General features: G+C 38.5%; 1 protein-coding gene across 1 annotated transcript; it reads right to left on the bottom strand.

The window, feature by feature from the left end:
* Positions 1–3,800: 3,800 nt before the first annotated feature.
* LOC108763745 (uncharacterized) lies at positions 3,801–5,030 on the bottom strand. Its single transcript, XM_018511605.1, has 5 exons — positions 4,697–5,030; positions 4,486–4,626; positions 4,265–4,385; positions 3,972–4,150; positions 3,801–3,899 (listed from the first exon to the last, which is right to left on the bottom strand). Exons 1-5 carry the CDS (start codon positions 5,006–5,008, stop codon positions 3,801–3,803), a joined length of 852 nt encoding a protein of 283 aa, XP_018367107.1. The 5' UTR covers positions 5,009–5,030.
* Positions 5,031–24,583: the final 19,553 nt, after the last annotated feature.

Below are 24,583 nucleotides of genomic sequence, written 5' to 3'. Positions count from 1 at the left end.
GTGACGTCGCTTTCATCTTAAATTCCCAAGCGGCGACGCGAAATGGTTGCCTCACGAACGAAGCTCGACAAAGAGTCGTCGTGAAACGTTCTGAAAAGTGGAGCAACAGCTCCCTTTTCTCGCGGGCGAGGTCAAGAGGTCTCGCGCTCCCTTTGTTCCCTTTTTCGTGGCGCGGTGCCCGCTGGGGCTCCGTTGAAATCAGGTGTCGCGCGGGTGTGTGTGTTGCCGGTACCTTTCACCATGGCAACTATTGTTTCGGAGCGCAACGTACGTTTCGTGGCTCCGCCGTGGAAACGAAACCGCGGACACGCGTTTCCGTGTGCGTGCGCGCGTGTTTGCACGGGTGCGTGCGGTGACTGCGAGAGAGCGAGTGCATCGGCACGCGCGCAACGGCGCAGGTGCACGCAGGTCGCACGTCGTTGCACTGCGCCGTGCAACGCACCTACCCGCACGATTTCTAAGATAACGGTTGACATTCGTAATTATATTGACTCTCCTCAGCAGATACATGCATTGTTTATGCGTGCGCGCATCGCATTACGCTTTAGCAGGTAACACCTTGGCTGTACATCCGCATTTCTACATCTGTCAGATTTCGTTAGAATTTATGATAAACGCTCTTGGGATACGTGACAGACACACGAGTACGCAACATCGCTAAGGAAGCTACCGGCACGATCAGCGCATTAGCGCTAACCGTGTAATTCGAAAATAATTTATCCGCTTCCTTATTATCCGCACTCTACGCGGCTATTATTATTTCGTAGTACGTACAGCCATTCTCCTGGCTACATTATTATTATAGCTCGATTATACTACGTGCTGCTGAGATTCGCGTGCTTATCAATCTTCATGATAAAGACGGTATTAAATTATTGTTACGATCTCGTACGTTGCTCTATTATTACACACGTGTCTTTAGAGTGCACTGTCAGAGCGTTAACAAACGCGATATTGAATCAGATTAATTGACAATATTATTGTTATGCGTGTAAATATTTTTTTATGCATTCGTCAGTTAATATACTCTTGCAAATTATATCTTGTAATATACTTTCAAAACGATTTTTTTCCACACTTCTGACCTCACTTTTCCCAAACAATTTTGATGAATAAGTGAAGCCAAGATGACTTCATTTTGTACGCATCTGGTTACTTTTCACCGGACACGTGAATTGTGAATTGGGATTGGTAGTGCAATTATCATTTCAGCACGATCGTCCCGTTAACGTCAATTGTCGAGGCTCCCCGGTTCGAGGTAAAACGAATATAGGCGCGACTGGTCGCGTGGCTGGCACGCGCCTCTAACGATGACAACTTCCGCTCCTCCTGCCGGAAGTCGTGCCGAGTGTCGATGGCGCAACTGCACAGCCTGCATTCTAGATGCACCCGCCTCTATGTACGTTAAGCAAGTGGCTGTCAACATGCGAGCTAAATCGACATCCTTTACTTGTACGTAAATACGCTTTTATGCATTTAAGCCCGTTTATTTTTGTACCCGTTCATTTACTTTTTCATAACTGCTCCTAAAGTCATTTTATATATTTAAAGTATTTTAGAATTTTAGAATAATTTTTGTAATAATTTTGATGGAGTGATATAAACTATATATTTAATAAAAACATTAGTCGAAAATTTATATTTAAAAAAATTATTTTTTTATTAAGTATGTAGTCGTTATTTCATTGAAATTATTATACAAAGATTAATCTAATAAGTTATTTATTCTAAAGTGATTGAAGATGAAAAATTTCAATCAATCGTTCTATTAAGTATATAAAAAAATCATGGAAATTTTAAGTAAAAATATTTTTATAGATTAAAGAAAATTAGAGACTAATTTTTTATTGGCTGAAGCATCGATTTAACTCCCGGTTAGTTTCTCAGTTTCGTATGGTAACCGCATTGTACTTTCTGGTGCAGCCACGATTGTCGCAACCGTGCTATCTGGTTGCAGTGAGATCGCGAGTGCATTAAGATCAAGATAGCGCTTATTTACGCATTCCAAGATGGCGGCAGGTGGGCCGTCATAAAAGTTAACTTGTAAGATGATATAGTACCCAACCGATGCTCCAGCACGGGCGCAATGCGGGAGCTGTGCCGTAATAAACGCCGTTTTATTGTGTGACCCATGGTGTCGCTGCCCTTTCGTAAATAAAGAGACGCTGCGAGAATTTCGACGTTTTTACGCCCTTATGCGTAGCTAGATCATAAATCTCAATAAAATGTGGAACTTAAAAATTGAACGTTTTGTCGTGATCCTTTTGTCGAACTTATGTAAACGTTATTCAATAATAATTGTGTTTTCTTATGTCTATTGCTTAAGATTCAATTTAATTGTTGTTAATTAATTAAGAATTAAAATAACAATTTTATTTTACAGAAGTTAATTTTTTATTACAAAAGAAATCCATGTTCACTTCTGTACTTCTTGTTGTATAACATATAAAGAGACTTGTATTTTTAACGGGACCCAACCGTGTAAGCAACACGCAAATTCGACTTCCACGAGTTACGACACGGATGACAACTCGTTTTCGAGAGTGCGAGTGCCGCATGAGTGCTGAGAAAAAGGGGTCACTGACCCATGTGATACATCCCCCGTCCATTCGCTCATTTCAAGGACAAAAGTCGACCTCCTTCGCGACCGTTTTCCTGGTTTCTCCCTGGCCTGTCTACAATTTAAAGACACTTGTACGTGCGCGACTCTCTTTCTTGCGCCAAAAAGGGAAGACGAAAGGTCTCATCCCACTCCACGCTCCCCGAAAAAGTGCTGCGCGAGGAGCTGCATATATCGCGACCGGCTAATCTAAAAATACTAAAGTCGACCTTTCCCGCGGCAAGAGTGATGGCCCTGGACGACTGCTAAATCAACGGCGAGATTGAGATGCAAATGCAGTCTCATGCGTTCTGCGCGAGGGGGAAAGGGTGCGTCATGGAGAGAGAGGAAATGGGATAGTGGGGGCGCGGGTAGAAAGAAGATGCAAAGTCGGGGACGACGCTGCAAGAGATGAGAAGAACTGCGGGGAGCGAGAGAGAGAGAGAGAGAGAGGTGTATATAAGGGAGAAAGAGAAAGAGAGACATGTAAGGAAAGAGGAAAAAATAACAACGTCGCGCGCGATAGCTGTGCAATTCGTGCAATTAACATTTATAATGTCTCCATCCGGCAGCGTTGACAGGGCAGGCGAACAGTCGCATGCATAAAACGCGGAATTTAAGGCTGATAATTCAATCCAGCCACGATTGTGCATCGCCCTCTTGTCCCCTTTTGTCCTTCCCCGTTTTTTTCACCGCGCTGGTGAAATAACTTTATTGAATTTCGCGCGTTCTGACCGATCTCGCAATAACTCATGCGCGATACGCACAAGACCCGACCGCGGAACCCGGAGCCGATATCGCAGGTCCGATCTACCGCGATGGGTCCGTATGCGTACTTGCATGCACTCGTGTACTTGCGCGCACTTGTGTTCACGGGCACTCTTACACCATACGGAAAATGGAAATAAATTGCGCGGTATCTCACCGCATTCTCATTGGTGTCATCAGTGTCACGGTCTGTTCTGTACCGAGCAGAAAGATACTGCGTCTGGAATGAACTGGTTCTGGTATTTTAAGGTGACCGAATGTATTGTCGCGAGTAAGATTGATCTTTTCAAAAGAAAGCGATAAAATATAAAGCGTATAAATAACCTAATATAAATATATAAATATATGAAGGATGATATATATAATGGCAAAAAATTACAAGAAAGAACTTTGAGTATAAATATATCTTTTGTTTCCTAAGCAAAAGGGACTATCATGTTTTGTCGGATAAACTTTGGAATTCGATTAATGGAAGACTCTCTGATTCTTTATCTCCTACTGGCAGCCATTTACAGCGTATTTTCTTCGTTTCCTGGCGAAATGAAATAAATCTGTGGTGCTGAGATTTTTTTTTAATGTGAGGTATTTTGATGTAAAAACTTACAGATTTTATTACGACCCCGTGCTGGTCGAGTGTGCATATTTCGTATTTAAAAAGAATAGTATGCTCATTTTCGCCTATGTATAGCACTCTTTCACGTAAATCTTTAATAATACGAAACTCGGAGATTCTTGTAACAACCACGTGTGTTATTAGCCCAATCCATGTAATATTTAATAAATCTATAGAGATCGTGAATACATGAATTATTAAATAATTACATATATTACTATTAAATATTTTATTAAAAATTGTATTGATTGAGTAATATATATGTATACATATATTTTATATACCTTCATGAGATGTGCGATCTATCGTCACATTTCTTTGGGTCAACATATCGTGTGCTTTACTGAGAAAATAATAATCACGACCAGTAAAACTCAGCTGATTTTTTCCATTCTTGAAAATTATCTATTATACAAACACATTTAGAAATATTCGGGAAATGATCAACTAATCAATTTGATTAATGCTGTGCTTTTAATAAATTTATAATTTTATGAATATTCACCCGAAAGTCCATTTGATCTCCAGACGTTCGCACGCTATGAAATTTCTTATCAAGCCACTTGGTGTTCGTCTCGCTTTTCACCACAAAATCGTGGATTGGTCCGAGTATTTTCAAAACTGGCACGGAGCGGAAACATTTTTTCTGTTTTATGAGTAATGAAAGGATAATTTAAAGTATAAAGATGCCAAAAATTATTATTATAATCCGTTACTTGTGTGCTCGTTGGCACAAAAATATATCCAATTTTATATGCATTTGTGTCAAAGTAATTCGGAATTGGGCTGTAGTCGGGTGCCCCGATTTCTTGAGCGACAATCGGTCCAATAGTATTCCAACAATGAGAAATATTTAAATTTTTAGGAATACAAAATCTTTGTTTGTTCTTGATAATTAGCATATCCTCCTCATCATGCATTTTGACATTATAATTAACTATTTTGGTTATCGTTTTTTTGTGCATATTGAATTGTGATGAACATCGTACGTGTTTTAGAAAGGATCGATAAATTATTCTTTTTGTCATTAAATGCCTAACTTCTCTCTTTATTAAAATTTATAAAATAAATTATTTTTAACAGTCCAATCTTTACTTTTAATTTATAAACATTTTTTCCTTTGAATTATTATCGGGAGTTCCTATATCGTTGTACGAAAGAAAAGTTGGCTAAAAAATTCTCGAGGACACCAACAAGTTCCAAATCGAATCGAGCGATATTGCTGCAGCCGATCGATCACGAAACTCGTTCTTTTGGTCGGCGCAAGTATATCGGTCCAGTCATTTGTAATCATTAGCGGTATGGTACCGTTGGCACCGACATCTTATTATGTCATTTCGTTTCGTATCCTTTCTTTCTCGCCGCAGTACGTCACAGATGTAGGTACTCTGGCATTGTTGCTGTAAACAGTATTCGACCATTATTTATTGACGCAGATAAAACATTGAATTAACTTTTATTCAGCGCGGACGAATGAAGCAAAATGTATGAATAATCGTTTTAGGTTATAACAGGATCGTACAGCTACATGAATACATGTCAGTTGTCACGTATAAAACTTCCTTTATTCTTCTTTTATTTTTGAGAATACATTATATCCGTGAATTTTAGAAGTCAATAGAAGTACACGACATAGTAACATGTTCGATTTAAGATCCAATCATAAAAATAAACGACTGATTTTACGCTATGCAGAAACGTCTTTAAATTTCATAAATCTTGGAACGGTACTCGCTGATTCCGCACGCAATCCTCGTAGTAAAGTGCGTTATTATTTCCGTGGAACAAAATTTAATTTAAAAATTGGAGTACGATAAAGAGGCTTATTTATGAATCAACCATGTTCAGACAGCAAAATATTAATGTCACGAGATAGTTCACTTCGCAATTTACACGGTTCGCACAGTAAGGCAAAAAAATGATGAGGTAATTGATAAAAAATTAATATTATTCTAAAATGCCTATGAGTATCAATATTATTTAAAGTGCTTGTCAATTTAATTTAATATTACTTTATAATATTACTTTAATTTTGTTAAAATTGCGTTTTAAGACTGAAAATTAAATTGGATTCGCAGGATTCTATTTGTATATAAAATTCACATCAAATTGTTTAAGCACTAAAGATCCAGCATGACCGTTTAAGGCTTTCACTTCCTAGTTGTTATGTTCACATTAATAGATAATTGTTTAATATTATTCAAAATCAATTGCAATGAAACACTTGTTGCTACTTTGAACGTAGTACAGCACAAGATAGTGAAGAGAGATGTTGTATGTTCCTATAAGTGTTGCGGCCCGTTGCTCTCGCAAGAAGATCCACCTGCTCACTCTTAACTGTCTTCCACTTTGCAATTAGCGAATTCTAAACTATCACTCGTCTTCAAGCATCTTCAAGATAGTGAAGCATCGTCAAAGGACAGTGAAGTGTCGTTGAAGTTGGTGCGACTTTGAATGACTACAAAAAAATGACAGTTGTGAATGGATAAAGATTTACGTCTTCTCCGACCTTCGTGATGAATTCGTGATTAAGATAAATAATCGCGGTGCATCATCGGTATAGTGGTGACGCGGTAGCAATGAGTGAGACAGGGTAAGTCTTAAATTTCCAGACCGGCAAATTGAAACGGCCCCGGGCCGCATCCTGATATTGCTTATGGTACAAATTTAATAAGGCGCCTGCTGGGGCCACCAGTTACCATGCTAATATCATCGGCCGCGTACAACTTCTCCACCTGACGCCCGGACGAAGAAAAAGGTGAAGGTTAGAAAAAAGGGGCAACGTGGGGAGCGGATAGTGGGGCAACAGAACATTGCGGAGAAAAGGGGGGGAACCTACGGCGATGGCGAAGATGACTGCGACGGATGTGAACGACGAGAGGCACGGGGCGACTCGTAACCCGTAATGTTATGGCACTGCCCACCGCGAGAAGGGCCTTAAAGGGCCCTCGTGCCGGGGTCTTTAGTGCCAAATTGGTTATGCGAACGCTTTACGACACGGCGCGCCGATATTAACCGAATGAATTACATAAATTATCTTCAGCGTTACTTCAAGAATGACGACGACGACGACGACGACGACGATGGAGCAGAGAAACGCCGAGAAACATTCATGCGTACGTCCGCGAGTTCTGCGCAGATTCCAGCGCTTCAATTGGAGCTCCAGAGAAAGATACCTCTGAGAGAATTGCTCTTCCTTCGAGGAAGTAAACGGCGCAGTTACGGTTGCGAAGCTAAAGACATTTTTACACATGTTTTTTAACGATTTAATCATACAGAACAATCTCGCATAATTTTATTTGCAATTAAAAAATTTATATTATTTCGAATTTTCTTTGGTACCTTTCCCTTGGTATAATTTGCCACCGCAATTGTATTTTTAACGCTTATAACCTAAGAAAAAATTAATCGACAACTTCTTCCTACGCGAATTATCCTTATATCCTTATTTCCGAGAATTCCGAGTGGACTCTGGATGTTACGTTGAAAAGTCACGGATTCCTGCACTGAAATTCCGCAGGACTCATTATTCACTGATGCGGCGCATGCTGCTCGCGAGCATAACGAGGATAGTGTCCGCACATCACATGCGGTCCGGTCTCATCCCCCGTCATTTTATCATCCAGCGGACTGACTTGCGAGGTACCTACCGCACTCGGGATGCGTCTCTCGACGGGCAGCAGCGCAGTAATCTCGTGCGTCCTTCGTCATTCGTCCGTACCAAATAAGACGAGATAAAGGCGGGCGTGTGGGGCAAGGTAGAGACTCCTTGCAGAGAGGCGGAATCAAGTAGGGACATTTTTATCAGTCGTCAAGTACTCCGCGGGAGGTCTCCGTGCGTGCACGCACGTGCCTACGTATTCCAAACGAAAATTTCGCGAAGGTTGCACCGAAGGGAACCTCGTTTCTCCAGGTTACGCTCTCGGCAAGTTTGGCGCTAAAGTGGAAGTCCAATGATGAAAATAAAGCAGTAACAACGGTCGTTAGATGAAAAATTCAACAGCCGCCTGGAGTGTAGAAGGGTAGCAGAGTTGATTATTGCATGAAGGTGTAAGATAAGACAAAGATGCGGGTCGCTTAACGTCATTTGCAGGTGAAACGATGTAAGGGCCATTGCCACTGCAAGGTGCGTCAACATGTATCAAACAGTTCCACGAGGAACCTGCGTTTATATAACGATTAATATACGCGTGAATATAGTATGATAAGATCCAATTGACACATCAAATAATCATATTAAAATTAAAATCTTGATTTATGATGAGAAAAGAACAAATCGGTTAATTTACATAAATTAATTTAACTTTAACTTACAAGGCAATCAAATCGATTACAATCTTAAGAATTGGATACTAGGTTTCTTTTTAAATGATTGCTTTAAAAATATTTCATATATCTCTCATTCCGACGCGCACGATGCGGACGGTTTCTACTTCTAAGTAAACCGGCGTGAGATTTAATGCAGATCTCGACGAGTTCTTCGACATATCCCTGAGGGCCTCCTCCTATTTCCGTGCCGCTGTTCGCGTAGCGGCGCGGAGATGCCGCGCCGCATCGCGCGCTAGCCGAGAGCAGCGGACAGCGTGGCGCGGCGTACAGCCGGAAAATTAGCATACGAGGCTGGGATCGAACGAGGTACCCCCGATGTCTCCATCGCTCGTGAAATGGATACCCCATTCCATCGCGTTCTCCTTTCAGGATTGGTTTATGCCCGTGCGAGACTTACGGCCGGGCCGTGCCTCAATCGCCACTCGGGGAGCCAGCCAGCCAGCCAACCAGCCAGCCAGCGCGAGCCGCCTCACCTCACCTCGTGTGGGTGTTTTACGTGATATTATTGACTCCGTCTTTTGCTCTTTGTTGCTCCCCATGATCCTTCGACGAGCGAAACGTCCGGATGCCACACGACGTAACGCTCCGTACGCCGCGAATGGGAAGCGATTTATTGAACGCTGCTTTTTATATAGGTACCGATGAAATTCATTATTACATTTTTGGCGTCAGTGACTTTTATGTTCAATCGGAAGCGCATTCATTGTTTTTAAGACATTTTGAAATGAAATATGTTTTATGCTTACAAATTAAAATATTAGATGGAACAAGTTTTATTAAATTGGTTCTTTTTGTAAGTTTAATGTAAAGAGTGTGTATAAAAGTTTAGATGTGACAAACTTTTGTTTAAACTAACATTGCAAATTTGCGATCATGAAATAATCTTAGTGCTACATTATTAGATATCAAAGGCATAACACCAAAAAAAAATATTCTGCCATTTAGCGGTTCCGTGTTAATGTCAGAGGATTTTCCATTCATGTATGATCTCAAGAGGATACTCTACAAAGTAAAGGAATTTTGTATAACCATAAAGTACTAGATTTAAGATTGTAATCCTCCCAGTACTGGAAAAATGTCTTACATGTACTGACATGCACGCGTACTACGGTACCACGTAAATGACAAACTTCTTAACAAATAAGCGTGCCGCTAGTATTTTGTATATCCTCTTATTTCAAAAGGCTATTTGAGGGAATTCCCCGCTTATCGGCAGAATTTTTTTTTGGGTGAATGGTAACCCAAACTCTTTTTTAACTTGCATTTGTGTCAAAGTGTAAATCAATTTATTTCTGTGGTTAGTTTTAATAAATATCATCCATATATTTAACTCAAAAGAATGTATTAAATTTGATTCAAATTTAATTTATTAACGTATATATTAATATATAATAACGTATGCACCTAATAAATAATAAATTAAATTTTAATCAAATAATACATTTTCTTGAGTTAAATTATTTAACTCCATTGTTTTAGTCAAATTAATGACATATTGGGTACGAATAGTGATGACCTACAGATATGATTAAAAATAACTCAAATTGAATATAATTCGACATTATATAAAAATTTAACAGTGTGTATATATTATATTCATGATGGAGTACTTGCTTACCTTGCGTTGAAGTCTCCTCACATATCTACGTACCTCGCATTGAAATCTTTACCCCGCCCGATGTGATCGATGCGTTCGAAGCTTGTGACGATTCTATCGTGCACTGTTTTTTAAAATATTATGAAATTCAATGTATTTTCCATAAAATTTTATATACATTTGCATGAAATTTAATGCATATACATTTATTACATTTAGGACTACTGTAACTAAATTTATTCAGTTAAACCAGGCCTATCCAATTTGAGCTCCGGAGCTGAAACGCAAAGCCATTGACGTAAAAAAATTCAGTGTAAGATTTCGGGGACTGTAAAATGTTGATACATCTGAGTGACGCTTATCAGCACTTTACATTCCCCGAAATCTTACCTACCTTGAATTTTTTGCGTCGATGATTTTGCGTTTTGGCTTCAGAGCTCAAATTGGACAGGCCTGAGTTAAACATTCATTATTTTCCAGTTACCTTATAACCACAAGCTTTCATTACCTGTTACTTAAATTCATTACGAAATTTCTAACAATGCGTGGATGCATTATCTACATGGAATGTAATCAACGATGAGCACACGGAGCATTACGAGAAGAAGTTCCAGTGACAGAAAGATACGTACTGTAACGTGGCAAAGCGACAAAGACGAATGGCGAAGAAACGGGACAGAAGAAGGAAGAGAGGCTACCGACTGGTGAGTTACGTTCTCGCGCGAATGTTCGCCAATTATCTCCGGACGAGTAGCCGACTCTAATTGGACTTTACGCCAGTGGGTGGGATCAGCCATGGCAATTGCAGAAAAAAGTGCCTCGTAACGCGCACAGTGCGGGCGTATACAGGACGCACAGCACACACGCACACACTAGACTCGCTGCCATGTCTGACACGCTGTCGATAATTGGTCGAAAGCCGGAACGATTTGCTCCATTAAATCGCACGGCACGAGCTGTCCAGAACTCTATGGTCGGGTCCAATCTGCTCGTTCGCTCGAAGTGTCCAGCCGGTTACGACGACCGACGTGTCGGTTTATTACACATCCTGGTCCGGATACGCGCGATGGAACTATCAAATTTACTTTTCTGACACGTAGACTCGTTTATGGTCGTAACTGGAGAGTTATATTACCGTGACGTCTATTTGTAAATTTTTGTGTCAGGTTGATGATTATGTTCGAAAAATCGCACCCGCTAATGTTCTCATTCAGGATTTTTCAGCTGATTGCTTTCCTTTCGTTATACAGATAATGATTATTATTATCATATTAAGGCTGGGTTGTCTCCACCTTTCAATCAATTTCAGCTCACCCTCTTACTGTCTTACTTTCTTTTCTTACGCTCTTTTATTCTTTTTTTATTCATTAGATAAATTATCATATAGTTTATCTGAAGATGAAACAATCGTACATAATGACTCTCGATTTATCTACATAACGGTATTTACATAACTATTTACAGAATTATTTGTAGTATCTGCAAAGAATGCAGTATGAAAATTCTTGTTCCTCATTCCTATTATCTTCAACCTACTCCCGTCTCTCCCGTTCCCTAACGTTCTTTGCTTTTACGATTGCTCCGCGTTTCGGATTATACTTTACGGATATAACGCGCTGTGAAACCTTCGCGGAAATACTTGCTAGCATTTAGCGCGAACGGACTCGCTTGGACACTTCCAGTCGATGGGCGCACGACGCGAGTCGTGAGATTACGGGCAGAAAATGCGAGGCGAATCGCGGCACGCAACAGGAAAGATAATTAGACGCGCGTTTATACCGCTGCTACCGGCGCACGTGCTATGAAATTAATGCCACGCTTGCAATCCGCAAACTCTGAATACCTGGCAGATGTTTCTGTTATCATCGTTAGAGAACATGGTGCAATATTACTCGTTTATATAAATTTCACTATTTTATCCCAAGAAAAATATTTAAACGCAAAATACATATTACATTTTATACTTTAAACACATTTATTATTTTATGCAACATGATTTATATACGTATAATTTATAAATTCAATTTAAATTAAAATTAAATTTTATAAAATAAAAAAAAACTTATTTTCTACGTAGTTTAGAGACAGACAGATGGTATGTTTAAAAAGAACATTAGAAGCACATGCGTGTAACGAGATCGCTGCGACGAAAGGGAAATGTGTGTACGAGACTATGGGCAGCCGAGTGTGGTGGAACCGGGTGGAACCAATCCTTCGCTTGTTTTTGCTCCGACTGACTTATCGATATTGGCACGTTGTACGATCGTGTATGTAACTACTCTCGAGGGAGAGACAGAGTGGTCGACGGATGATAGGAAAGGGGCGAGGGAAGACGGAGGAGGTAGCTGTACGGAGGCGCGGGACTCAAGGAGGATAAACCGGCACGACTGAATTATTGCTAAGTGAGGGTAGAACTTTGACCGGCGCCCATTGTGTGTGCTCACGCGTGTGTGCATGCGTGCTGCGTGCACGCGCTTTCGCGAGGCGACAGTGATGACCCGGATGACCGACACCGAACTCGGACACGCGCGCGAAGAAAGCGTCTAACTGAAAATACCCGCGTACTTATGTTTCTCCCACACTCGTATCAGTTACAAAATTATTAATAATAAATTAATTTAAAATATCAATTTCTTAATCATTCACAGAATACGTGAAAAGTTAGAGCATAACAATGCAAAAACTGAAAATCTTATATAACGGAGGGTTCTCTCCATTTTATCAACACAAGTGGCATTCTATCTCTATTATTCACGAACGTTAAGAGAGATAGAATGATGTTTATATCGACTTGTGTCACTAAACGGAGAGCACCCAGAGTTTTGCAACGATTTTGTCAACATCCTACGAAAAAGAGGAAGAGATATATTATATATATTAAATATACTATCTCACTCTAATTCATACTGTTTTACTTTATAATCTTAATTAAGATTACAGAATGAGTCAATATATAAATTGGAATGAGATAGTAATAGTATATAAGGAAACAGTACGTCTATTGCCTCTCTCTCTCTCTCTCTCTCTCTCTCTCTCTCTCTCTGTCTCTCTCTCACATAAGATTTTGAAAATCGCTCCTGACCAGACTGTGTTATGAAATCTTTATGAAAAGCAAATCATTGCTGATAAAAGATAGTAAAATGATGTTTTCTATAGATATAAAAAAGAATCATTATTTTGTTAATATTTTAATTGATTAGTTGACTGAAAAATTTCATATAAAGTCGAAAATTCGTGCAATGTGGAAGGATAAAATATTTATATTTGATCAAGGCGTTCAAGCCATTATCTACGCCATGTAGCACCCACCATGTGAGGTGCTTCGTTGCTTTAGGCATCGCATGACGTCTTCTTCACCGAAGATCCGCACGAAAATCAAGCATCACGAGAAGAACACCGTCGGAGTTGGCAGCGGCGAGGCTCTCGAAGGAGAACGATTACGCCGATGAAACTCCAAGTTATAAAAGCGGAGAACAGAGTGTGAAAAAGAGAAAGAGAGAGAGGTGAGTCTGTCTTTTTCTTTTCTTCACGCTCGAATCAAGTTGCGGAGGTGGACTAACACGGAAGGCCTCATGCAGAAAGAGAATCGGGGTATGTTATTCTCTATCAAGTCTATATTACTGTGCATTGGTCGATGGCACTACTCGCTGAGTGAGAAGGAAGTAATAAGTCGAAGAAAGTCAGTCGAGATAACTTCTCCTTTCCATGGGATATTAGACTTCGCTATTTCGCAGAGAGCAAGAGTGATCTTACAACGTTAGTACGATTTAATTGCTTTTTCTATCATTAATTATTGTAATTTCATAATTTAAGTTCATAATATTTAATTTTAACGAAACCATTAATTTCTCTCATTTGATTATAATTAGCGCCAACGCAGAATAATAAATAGCGATTTTATTATATAAATAATACAAATAATAGAAAAAAATCCTATTTTTGGTCAAAGCTGATCGTTTAATAATATTTATATATAAATTTAAAATACATTTTTCAATCCTATAAATGCGTATTAATTAATTTGTCGAACTTGAAACGCAAACTGAAGCTGAAACATTAATATCGAATTAAATTCATTATCAGTTTAATAATGATAATAAAAAGCATCCTAAAAACCTGCAAAGAATTTATTACAAAAAATATCACCAGCCAGAGTTTGAATCTGAAACCTACACTGAAAAAAAATATAGTCAATTTTAATAAATATTTGGTTCAATACTGCCAACTAAATATTTATTTACAGTAAATAAATATTTGTTTAGTAAAAAAAATGATTGTTAAATCAAATTAACATTTCTTGTATCAAATAAATATATCTTTATATTTAATAAATATTTAGTTGGCATGTATTCAACTAAATATTTATTAAAATTGACTGATTGATTATATTTTTTTTCAGTGTAGAGAACTCCCGATTTTCCAGGACGAGCGTCTTACCAATTCGACCACCGAGATTATAATTATATTATATTAATTTTCTTTGTTCTTTCTTCCTCTTCAAACGGAGGTCGCTGCGCAAATATTTTGACCTTTTAAAATTTCCAGAATTTTGCAGTGATGGTATATTAACTGCACATTTATCGGCGAGCCCCGAGGTTGGCGAACGAGTATTTCAAAATAAACGAAATTATGTAAATTTCGAAGTCAGAACCCGTGTATTAACACTACAGTTGCCAGCGGGGAGTAATAAATCCTTTTGTTTCCTCGCCTCGGGATCGCAAAAGAGGACGAGTCCTGGTCCACCTCCAAGTTGTCTCGAACGTTTTATTCATTTGGCTTCTCTTTCGTAGAAGGGATATCATAACGGTATATCGACCTACTCGCGGCCGGAAGTGCAAAGTAGGAGATTTTTGTCTTGTGCGTACAGCAGTAATTGTCGAATTTCAAACGTCCACAGACATCCGCTTAAGCCGCCTCTTTCGGATGAATTAACAATGAGAAGATTGTGCTACGTTTCTTCGAGCCGACATTACATGACATCGACGTATGAAAACAAAATATGGTTATGTCGAGATAAGGTTACAACTTGGATGATTCAAGATTATCTCAAGCATGCATTTAGTCTCCGAAGTTTATTCATATAATTTCCAAAGCTATTTATAATTTCGGCAGTTTTATCATCGGATGTTTATTATATTCTCTCCTTATTACAAGTTCCAAATAGTCACGTATTACAATACTGCTGTGAAAAAAAAATTGCCTCCTAGATATGCAGAGCTATATCTAGAAAGCAATCCACAGTAATACCTGTGCCGACAACACGTTATCGAGCTCTCTCATCCCACTCCCACATTCCGAACGCGCCGGTCGTTGCATACAGCCACCTGCCGCATGCATTTCTTTCTACGGAATGATATAATGGCGGAGAAGTCCGCGGTGTATAATTCGTGCAAACGGCGAAGATTGGCGAAGGGGGAAAAAAGAGGATCGCGTAAATCTGATCGTGATACGGTGGGGAGATCGTATTATGTAAGAAAGCGGCAACCGCGATGCCTCGCGAACGCTTTAATTATTTAAGTCCCGGATCTCTCAAGCTCGCGATTCCACCGTTTTCGTTTTCTTGCTGTAAGTCTTCGTAATTCAGTGCCTTCGTTTACCGACTATAACCAGTGGCACGGTACTCGTTACCGATCCACACGGCTTTCCACGTAACCGCTAATCATACGATTATTTATTTCACTTTATTACGCGGTATTATTTTAATCGAAGCAATCGCGGAGATATTACTGCAATAGCTTTTGCATCTCTATCACATCGATTACGAAAGTTGTCATCAACTCCTTGCATTTTTCTTCCATCGCGAAGATTTAATGCGTTAAATATTAAACGCTATATAAATTTTTTTTTAATACATCGCTTCCTTTTTGGTCCCTCATGTTTTTGCTTAAATCTTTCGGTTATTAACAGATTTTAATTATAATTTAAAATGTAAAAAGGGGTTGTCTGTTAATTTTAGATAACTTTATCTCACACAACGAAGCTTTATTGTTCGTCTGTTTTTCATTAAGATTAAAGTGGATACGAGCAAGATCCATGTCGTGCATAAAAACTTTAATTTTCTTCTTTTTTACTTGCCACATTTTTTATAACCGCTTCCTGTCACTGATAAATCAACATACGTCCGTCAAATTCGAGAATACTCCGTGCCGCGAAATTATACTTTCATGCTTGAATTATGTTGATTGATTTCTTATTAACAATCCCTGATGTAATTGGTAAATGAGTCAATAATAGCAGTCAAGTATATGCGAAGAAAACGAGTTTTCTGCCTATATTTTCCAAGGACGATCGAATGCAAATTCCTCGAACGCTGTGCAATTATAATCATACTCTTACCGAGTTCTTTTTTCATCAATGTTCTAATGATCTACCTTTATAGCTTTACATCATACTCTATGAAGCATTTCCGTCTGTTTAATCGAACGACCCTTTACAAGCGATAATGACGGAACGTCGCGTGCTTCCAAACACTTAAAAGACATCGGTCTCGCAACAATAAAAAGCGCTCGTCGAAATGAAGGACGACATGCGCTGCACTGACGTCGCAGCGACCTGAAGAGAGGAGATCGGTCGGCAAGGCCTGGAGCTCGGAAAAGGCTTGGAGAAAGAAAGAAGGAGAGAGAGAGAGAGAGAGAGAGAGAGAGAGAGAGAGAGAGAATGCGGGGGAGGAGAGGAGTCTCGAAGATGAAGAGAAGGAAGAAAGAGGAGAAAAAAGAAGAGGCGGAGGAGGTGAGCAAAGAGAGACGGAGAGAGACGAAAAGAGAAAGAGAGAAACGCTGATGGGATTATAAGTAATGCGCCGCAGCACGTGGCCCCGGTGGGCCCACCTCCAGGTTGTCAAACCTGTTTCTTCCTGTGTGCCATCGTCTCGAAGGCGAAGGTGCAGCGAGAGCGCGGGTGCAGCATCAACGTGCCCGCCGACCGATTTTAATATTCGTCCCAAAATCGAGCCTTTTGGTCGGCGCCAAAAGGAATTCGACATCACCTTCGGGTCCAGGGCCCCCAAAGACTGACGAGCTATTCCCGTATTGCCAACTGATCCGCACAACGGCGACCGAAGTGAGATCCACTGTCGAAACACACCGGGAGGAGCAAATAGCGACCATTAGGCGACCAACCTGTGCCTTAATGGAAAAATTGAAGATAACCACCGGCCTGCCACTCGACCACTCAACTGATTCGCTCGCTCCCCCGGCACGGGAGGCATTTTCGTCGATTACGTCAACAAACTGGCCCCGATCGCTCCTGCTCTTGGCGTGCCCGAATGCCCCGTCGAGACGCGGCCCGAGACACTCCGTCCTTACCATCGTCATTTTTTCTCATTACACACCGTGAAAAGCGACGTTGGCTTCCATTAGGCGATCTTCGCCGCAAGACGGAGAAAGGAAAGAAAAACAGGTTTGGAGAAAGACTCTGCTTCTGGATGCATTTACAGTGATCGGCATTCTGCATTTTCTGCATTCTTTCAGAATGCAGTTCACTGCACGTTATGTGCTGGATTACATCTTATAATAACTGTATTAGAATTCAATCTATTAAAATAAATCAGTTTATTCTTGCTGAGTATCTCCAATTATTGTCATGATAAAAAGATATCTGACTAAGATATATCTATAGTGGAAATTAACATAAAATCCATCCTTATGTAATTATGTGACAGTAATATTAGGCTGTTAACAGAAATTTATGATATTTAACCATATGGACTTACGCAATGTCATAAAAGGCTCAAAACGACTTTAAATAGTACTTAAACTTTTTCGAGAGCGTTACCGAACAAATAGAGAATAATAAAGCTTGTTATTCAATCAAAGATCTCGTGCGAAAAAACTAGAAGCGTTTATTAGCGCGTGTCTACATTAGTGTTTCTTAAGGCGATGGTGGTCCAGCTCACGCTTCTCAATCAACGACGGATGTATCATTTTGCGCAGCCTCCGCTCGATGTGCGAATGTGCGTTATTATATGCGTATTTATCCGCTTTGCACGAGTGGTATTCGCGATAATTATACATTTCGGACATGAAAGCGATAGAAGGTCGCATTTTCACGCCTGCTACCTGGGGGCGTCCATTACTCGCGCGCGGTTTCTTCACGAAAGTGCGTCGATCTTGTACGAAATGTATATTCGGACAGGCGCCGCATAAATATGTTATTATAACATATTAGTTGCTTTCCATTTATCAAAACTCAGATATTTCTTATTTGTGACATTATAACTCAATTGAATGCACGTTCCTTTTCATTCTGACAAGTAAGATTCAACTGAGTTTTTACCTACAATCTGCACAACCTCGAGACTGTGTGCTTTACCGAGTCTTGTTAATTCACATTAAAAATGAAATTATAAACCTGTGTTGTTACGCGATAACTTTATCATCAAAGTAAACAAGTATACGGAAAGAATTTTTTCTTATGCCCAATTTCTTCACTTCCAGATAAGTTATGGATAACCTTATCCAGGAGATATCTCCATTGTATTCTGAGAGAGATCTCTTGGATAAAGTTATCTAGAGGTGAAAAAATTGGGCATTAGAGTTTACCCTGAAAATATGATAATTCTGGAACGATATTCGAAGAATTTTATGCAAATTTCTCTCATTTATTAATAAAACTACAATAAAATATATAAGTTTAATTAATTTTACTGAAGTGCATGATAAAAATCTTTAAAATATTGTACAATATTATATCGCAACTACCATACTTTTAGGGTAAATAAATTTTAAGGAACAATTCTGTCCGTGTGACGTCATTATTTGAGTATAAAATACGTAACTTTAGACTCAGTATAACTTGTGTAAAAATGGAAGATATCTAACTATTGTCTCGCGCGCAAAGATTTCTCGCCAATCAAATTATATCATTAAGCTATGTTCTAATTAAAGAATTCATGGAATTTGCAATTTCGAGTTTCTCTCCGAGACGTCTCTTCATCATCCGATAATAAATGACAAGCATTTCATTTGTAGTGTTTGCTGCGATTATCGGCCGATCGATGATGATGATAATTACGGATCCCAGTGTTTTAGGCGAAGATGAAAGGTCGAATTTCTACCTTGAACCGTTGTCAATTATTCGTAGTTACCGCTGAACATGGCCGACCGACCGTGCAGACCGTTATAATCCCTGATTGAATGAAATCGATGTTACTCCGCGACCGGCCGGAATGTGCGGGCGAAAGAAATTCGCCGGATGAAATATGGTCGGTCTACACGGTGATTAGTTGATTTTCGGGCTATGGCGGCGTTCCCTTTGCCGTCCTCTTGAGAACTTTCCCATGAGACATGATCGGTCTCGAATTTTATCTGCCATCTCTGAACCTGGGATTTTTTAACTATATATGTATCGCACGGTAACATTTTTATAGTACGATCATTTCACACAAAGGAAATATCATCGAGTTTTGAAAGATTTTGCTAAGGTATTTTTAATAGTTTTTTTTTTGTAAAGTATTTTTAATGATACCATCTTAAGAAGATATATAGATACACGTATGTATATTTACATAGGTGTTATAACACTTATATAATTATTTAATCCTCATATAACTTATGAAGATTAAAGGAAAGTATGTCGCAATGAAAAGTTTATCTACGATATTGCAGCAAACAATCATTTAAACACGATTCAATACCGATGACGTAAATGTTGGAAAAAATAGTTTCGGTCGTAAAAAGCTAAATAGAATTATTGGATATAAATTCTAGCGTAAACGCACTCCGTCGCGCTTGCGTCACGATGTCGGTTCGATGTCGGCAGTTTTGATTCGGGGTCTCTTTAAGGGTCATCGATCCATCGATCGGTCGATCTGATGCCAACGACAGCAGCGACGACAAAAAAGTTACGACATTGCACAGTTCCAGTTTCGACGCCGTGTCGGCGGCAACGGCTTTGCTCTGATAGATCCGTGGGATCTGATCGCATCGATACGAGAAATCAATGCCGATTGCTCGTTTGATCGATCCGTCGTTCGGCGCCGATTTCTCCACAGGTGTCCCGGGCGTCTAGGATACGTTGACGATCGTTGGCGTGCTGTTTCGCGGAGATCGATGTACCCCTCTCTTATGATACTGTAGTTACAGTTTGATCTCTCTGACAGATCTCCATCGTGAAATTAGGACTCGCCGATCGCTCATGAAAGCCGATTCTTACTTCCGTAGTGAAAAAGCAAAATCGTCAGTATTTTTTTATGTAATATCAAATCACGTATATTAATCCTACTGGTTTGTTCAGGTCTCTCTGAGCCAAAATGTATATTCTAATATTTTATTTTAAAAAAACTTTTCTCTGATATTTAATAATTCCGTCTGTTAATATAAAGAGTTTTTCTGTGAATATTTTTTATATTTACATGTAGAGTTTTTTAATCATATTAATCCAAACGATATGATCGTATAATAAACAGACCAACAAATTTAAGATTGCATATTTTTAATATACAATAATTATTTTTATGTTGATATCTTTGAAGCTATTTATTTATGTACATTTAGCTTTAAATGTATTTCAACGAAAGAAAAAATTTAATAATTTATAAGCGTTAAATACAGTCTGAAGGATCTGATTATAATGATAAAGTAATGTTATAGAATTGCAAGGAACAATCTGTTATTCAATAAAGTATTGGAATTAGCTAACTGACGCGTTCCTTTGTTCACCGCTCGCGTTTTTCTGTTTAATGTTTAACTCGTCAAAGAGAATTGTTCTTAAAACAGGCAGTAAAGGCATCAAGTGAAAATTTACAAGGTTTCGTCGAAGCTGCGCGGCGCATTCAAGATTATTGCGGAAGACCGACGCTCGCTCGGCATGACGATCGGCGATAAAACGTCATTGAATACTCGATCAGCGTTTGGCAGATCATCGTCATTTGCGAACATGCGTGAAAGCGGCTAGCTGGTGGCTCGAGGCGCAGGTGGCAAAACGATCGCTTTTACGCTGAGCCATTAAAATCAGGATCGATCACCTCACATAATCGATTTGAACGAGAGATAGAAAGCTGCGAACTCGCAACTGTTCGCAAGAAGAGATCACAAAAAGCGAAGTAACGCTGGAATTAACTGTATGTTATCACATGTTTATCTTTTAAGCGATATTTACACAAATTAGTACCTCGATTCAGTAACTCTTAATGATAGTGTTGGGCTCGTATTGTTGCAAATACTATATTGATATAAAACGCGACAATGTAATATTGAACTACTGTCAAAAATTACAAAATCGAGATACTGAAAAACATGTATTTTAATGAAAAATCATATTTAAAAAATATCATTGATCAATTTTGCAATAGTTTGATAGTGGCAATTAAATTAACGTTTAATTTCTCTCGCGAATTGGGCACGAAATTCTTCCTCGTGATGGCGCTAAACTCGCAGATTTCATTTTCCGCAAATATTCTGGCTTCGATCAGGACGTGTATAAAATTTGCTATTTAACTGTAAGTATAGAATCTTCTTCCGCACCTATCTAGTGGCGGACGCGCTTACTTGGTCTTACCTTTTGCTTCGCAATTCCGCTTACAGATAGGCAATAATCGCAACCTATACTTGCGAACCAAACGTCAGCCGTCATGCTAACTTCTTATGTCCCGAGATCCACGTTGCAAGGGAAGAAAAATCTTGCAAAGGTCGCCTCGAGCAGTACATTGCATTTAGAACTGGCTAATTTACTCGACAGGAATTTTTCCCTGTTATTGAATATACGACTCTTTGTTTCTAATTTTATTCTGTAAGTAAGGTGAAGCTATTCACTCAATTCATACTATAATTATGTAGTAATTATTTTTATTATAGGAATGCGATAATGTAAATCTATTGAAGCTAAATCTATCAAAATTATTATTAGAGGAAAAAAGTCCCTATTTTATTTTTTTGTGTAATTTTTTTATTTTTTAATTAATTCAAATCAATGACATCGTAAACGATAATTTATTTTTAAGTTTAATATAAAATACATTTAAAGTGATTAATACAATTCGCAAAATAGGAAAAATTATTTGGATGGAAAAAGACGTTATGATGTAACTATCTGAATGTAAAGTAAGCTTCTCTCATGTTTTAGAGAATTTGGTTTCTGTTTAAACTTCCCAAGTTCAAATAGCTTAATACATAGAAAATTCTGTATATATTGAGATATTATCAAATTTAGAAGTTTCTTTTTATGAATATGCTCTGGCAATTCTCTTGATCCTATCTTCGTGAATGAATATACTATAAGCATTTCTTTTTCACAAGTATCTCTAGAAACTTCTTAACATCATTTTAAAATAATGATCACAAAGATTTTTAACCAACAATCTGCAATGTTTTTTTTTAAAAATCTTGGAGCTATTATTTACTTGTTATAGAGGATTCAATGTAGAAACATTAACAAAATTTATATTTAATTATGTTTCAACAAAAATCGTTATTTTTGCTTATTTATTTTCTCAAAATTGAAGAACAGTGCCTTAAGAGTTAATTTAGATAACTTTGTTATTTATCCATGTTAAACTTGACATTAAAAATCATACGAAAAAACTTTGCTGTTTTTTCGTATGAAAACCTAACCTTGTAGTAGATAAACATCAATCGTTGACAAAAAGATCACGCCAGTCATGGCGACATTTGTCTCATACTTATTTGATACTTATCTAAGAACAAGTTAAAAATTTTTTTAGTGGATGCATAGAAATAATATTAATTATAATAGTTTAAAATAGAGCCCGCATTAATTGCATGAGCCCACATTACACATCATCTTTTCCTCTATTTATTTCTCAATCTATTTATATAATATTAATTAAAAATAAATATTGTAATTAATTATTAATTATTTTAATAATTAAATTAATAATTAATTAAAATATAATTAAAATGTTAAATGTAATTAAATATATTCTATCATATATGTGTATAATTATATATAATAGGATTTCCATTGCAAAGCGTTGTGTCATATCATATTCGTAAATTAACTGATACGAACTCATCGATGGCGTAATTGGTTAGTAATGCTAATTGTGACCCAATAACGAATACATAATACTCCTCGTAAAGGAAGCTAACGCTAAAGACTCCAACGCAAATAAGACGGTAAATGAATCGCAAATAGCACTAACCATTGCTCGTTAGGACGGCGATATCCATAAATTTTACTTTTAATACCAAAAACAGGTGAAGGTATGATATTAGTGAGAAGCGGCGAGAACGCTGGTGAACAGAATGTCTTTAGCTGAGCAGGCAACAACGATTACCGAGAATAAATGGCGTGTAAAGTAAGTATCGGTAGTAAGAATCCGTAAAATCGTGAGTATGAATATAGAATACCCGCAAAGTCGCACGACGGTAATGGAGAGGTTGAAGGGAGTCGGGTCAGGCGGAGGCTGCATAGATGTATCATTACCGAGCTGACCCCTCCCGCGTCTGATCTTTCAGAATCTAGAGCAGCAGGCCGTTTCACATGTGAAAGGATACTCAAGCGTCGCTATATACGACGTGCAATTATTGTCGGGATTCGCCCGTCGACTCACTTCGTGTACGATCAACAACTGTTCTCCAGTGACTGGGCGAAAACGTCTTGTAGGACATCGGAGTCAGTCACGAAAGGGAGTTTAGAGCAGAAATAGCGTCGACGAATTTAATGGAGCATCCATACAACGTTAATCGGCGCTCACATTTATGTTCATTGCAATATTATATGCGTTTCGAACGAAAATGATAAATTTAGTATTCGATTGGGTTAGGTTGTTTTTAAAGGATATACAGTTAGAACTGGAAACGTTAGAGATAATATCAATGACGAAAGATGACGGTAATTATAGATTATCCTAATTTCAACATGAACATAAATATGAATGTAAATTTGCATATTCTAGAACCAATAATTATGCACGGTGGCTTTTAAGATTTAACTGCAGCGCCTGCTTGGCATCTCAATGATTATGCCTAACTAGTTACATTTACACATACCAGAGATTAATTAAATCATTTAACTGTCTGCTGTACAACTAAAACTGGGTATCATGAGTCACTTTTGCCTACTTTGACAGAATTACATACCAAGGTATATACACGCATGGATTATATAAATGCAAGAAAGTACTGAGGTTGAGTGTCATTTATCCTGGTATCACTCAGCATTTACGCTCGATGTTACATGACAAACGGTATTCATTTGCCACGATATCGCATTTAACTACTTCAAAAAAGTAGTTGTATTTGAAACGCATATAAAACGCATATAAATTACCTTTCTCTGCTTGTATCGGCCATGATTACACAATCGATATATTAATATAGTTCTACCGTAACAATTAATTTGATATGAACTCTATTTATTATCAAGTCCAACTATTGCATAATATGTTTAGATTAATGAAATTAAAAAATAATCTTTGAGGAATATTTAATTATTTCAAATAAAAAGTTAAGTATGCAAACGCGAATTTACACCAATAAAACGAGCTACCTCGTATCCTGGACACGCGGCGTCAAAGCGTTAGCCGAGTGCCATTTGCTGCTCCGAACGTTCGTGTCGTAAAGCATATTTTTTTATTGCATGTCCATGATTCGTGGGCACGGTCATCGACGATCCCGCTGGCCGACGAATGCGCGCAGAAATTACTGCTATTAGCGATTGTAACGTTTCGAACGGGCGGCAGTCAAAGGCCGAATGTATCGATCGGCGCCGCGGCGAG

Source organism: Trachymyrmex cornetzi, unplaced genomic scaffold (assembly GCF_001594075.2).
Source record: "Trachymyrmex cornetzi isolate Tcor2-1 unplaced genomic scaffold, Tcor1.1 scaffold381, whole genome shotgun sequence".
NCBI classification, from domain to species: Eukaryota; Metazoa; Arthropoda; class Insecta; order Hymenoptera; family Formicidae; genus Trachymyrmex; species Trachymyrmex cornetzi.
This window is presented reverse-complemented; position numbering and strand designations above follow the sequence as displayed.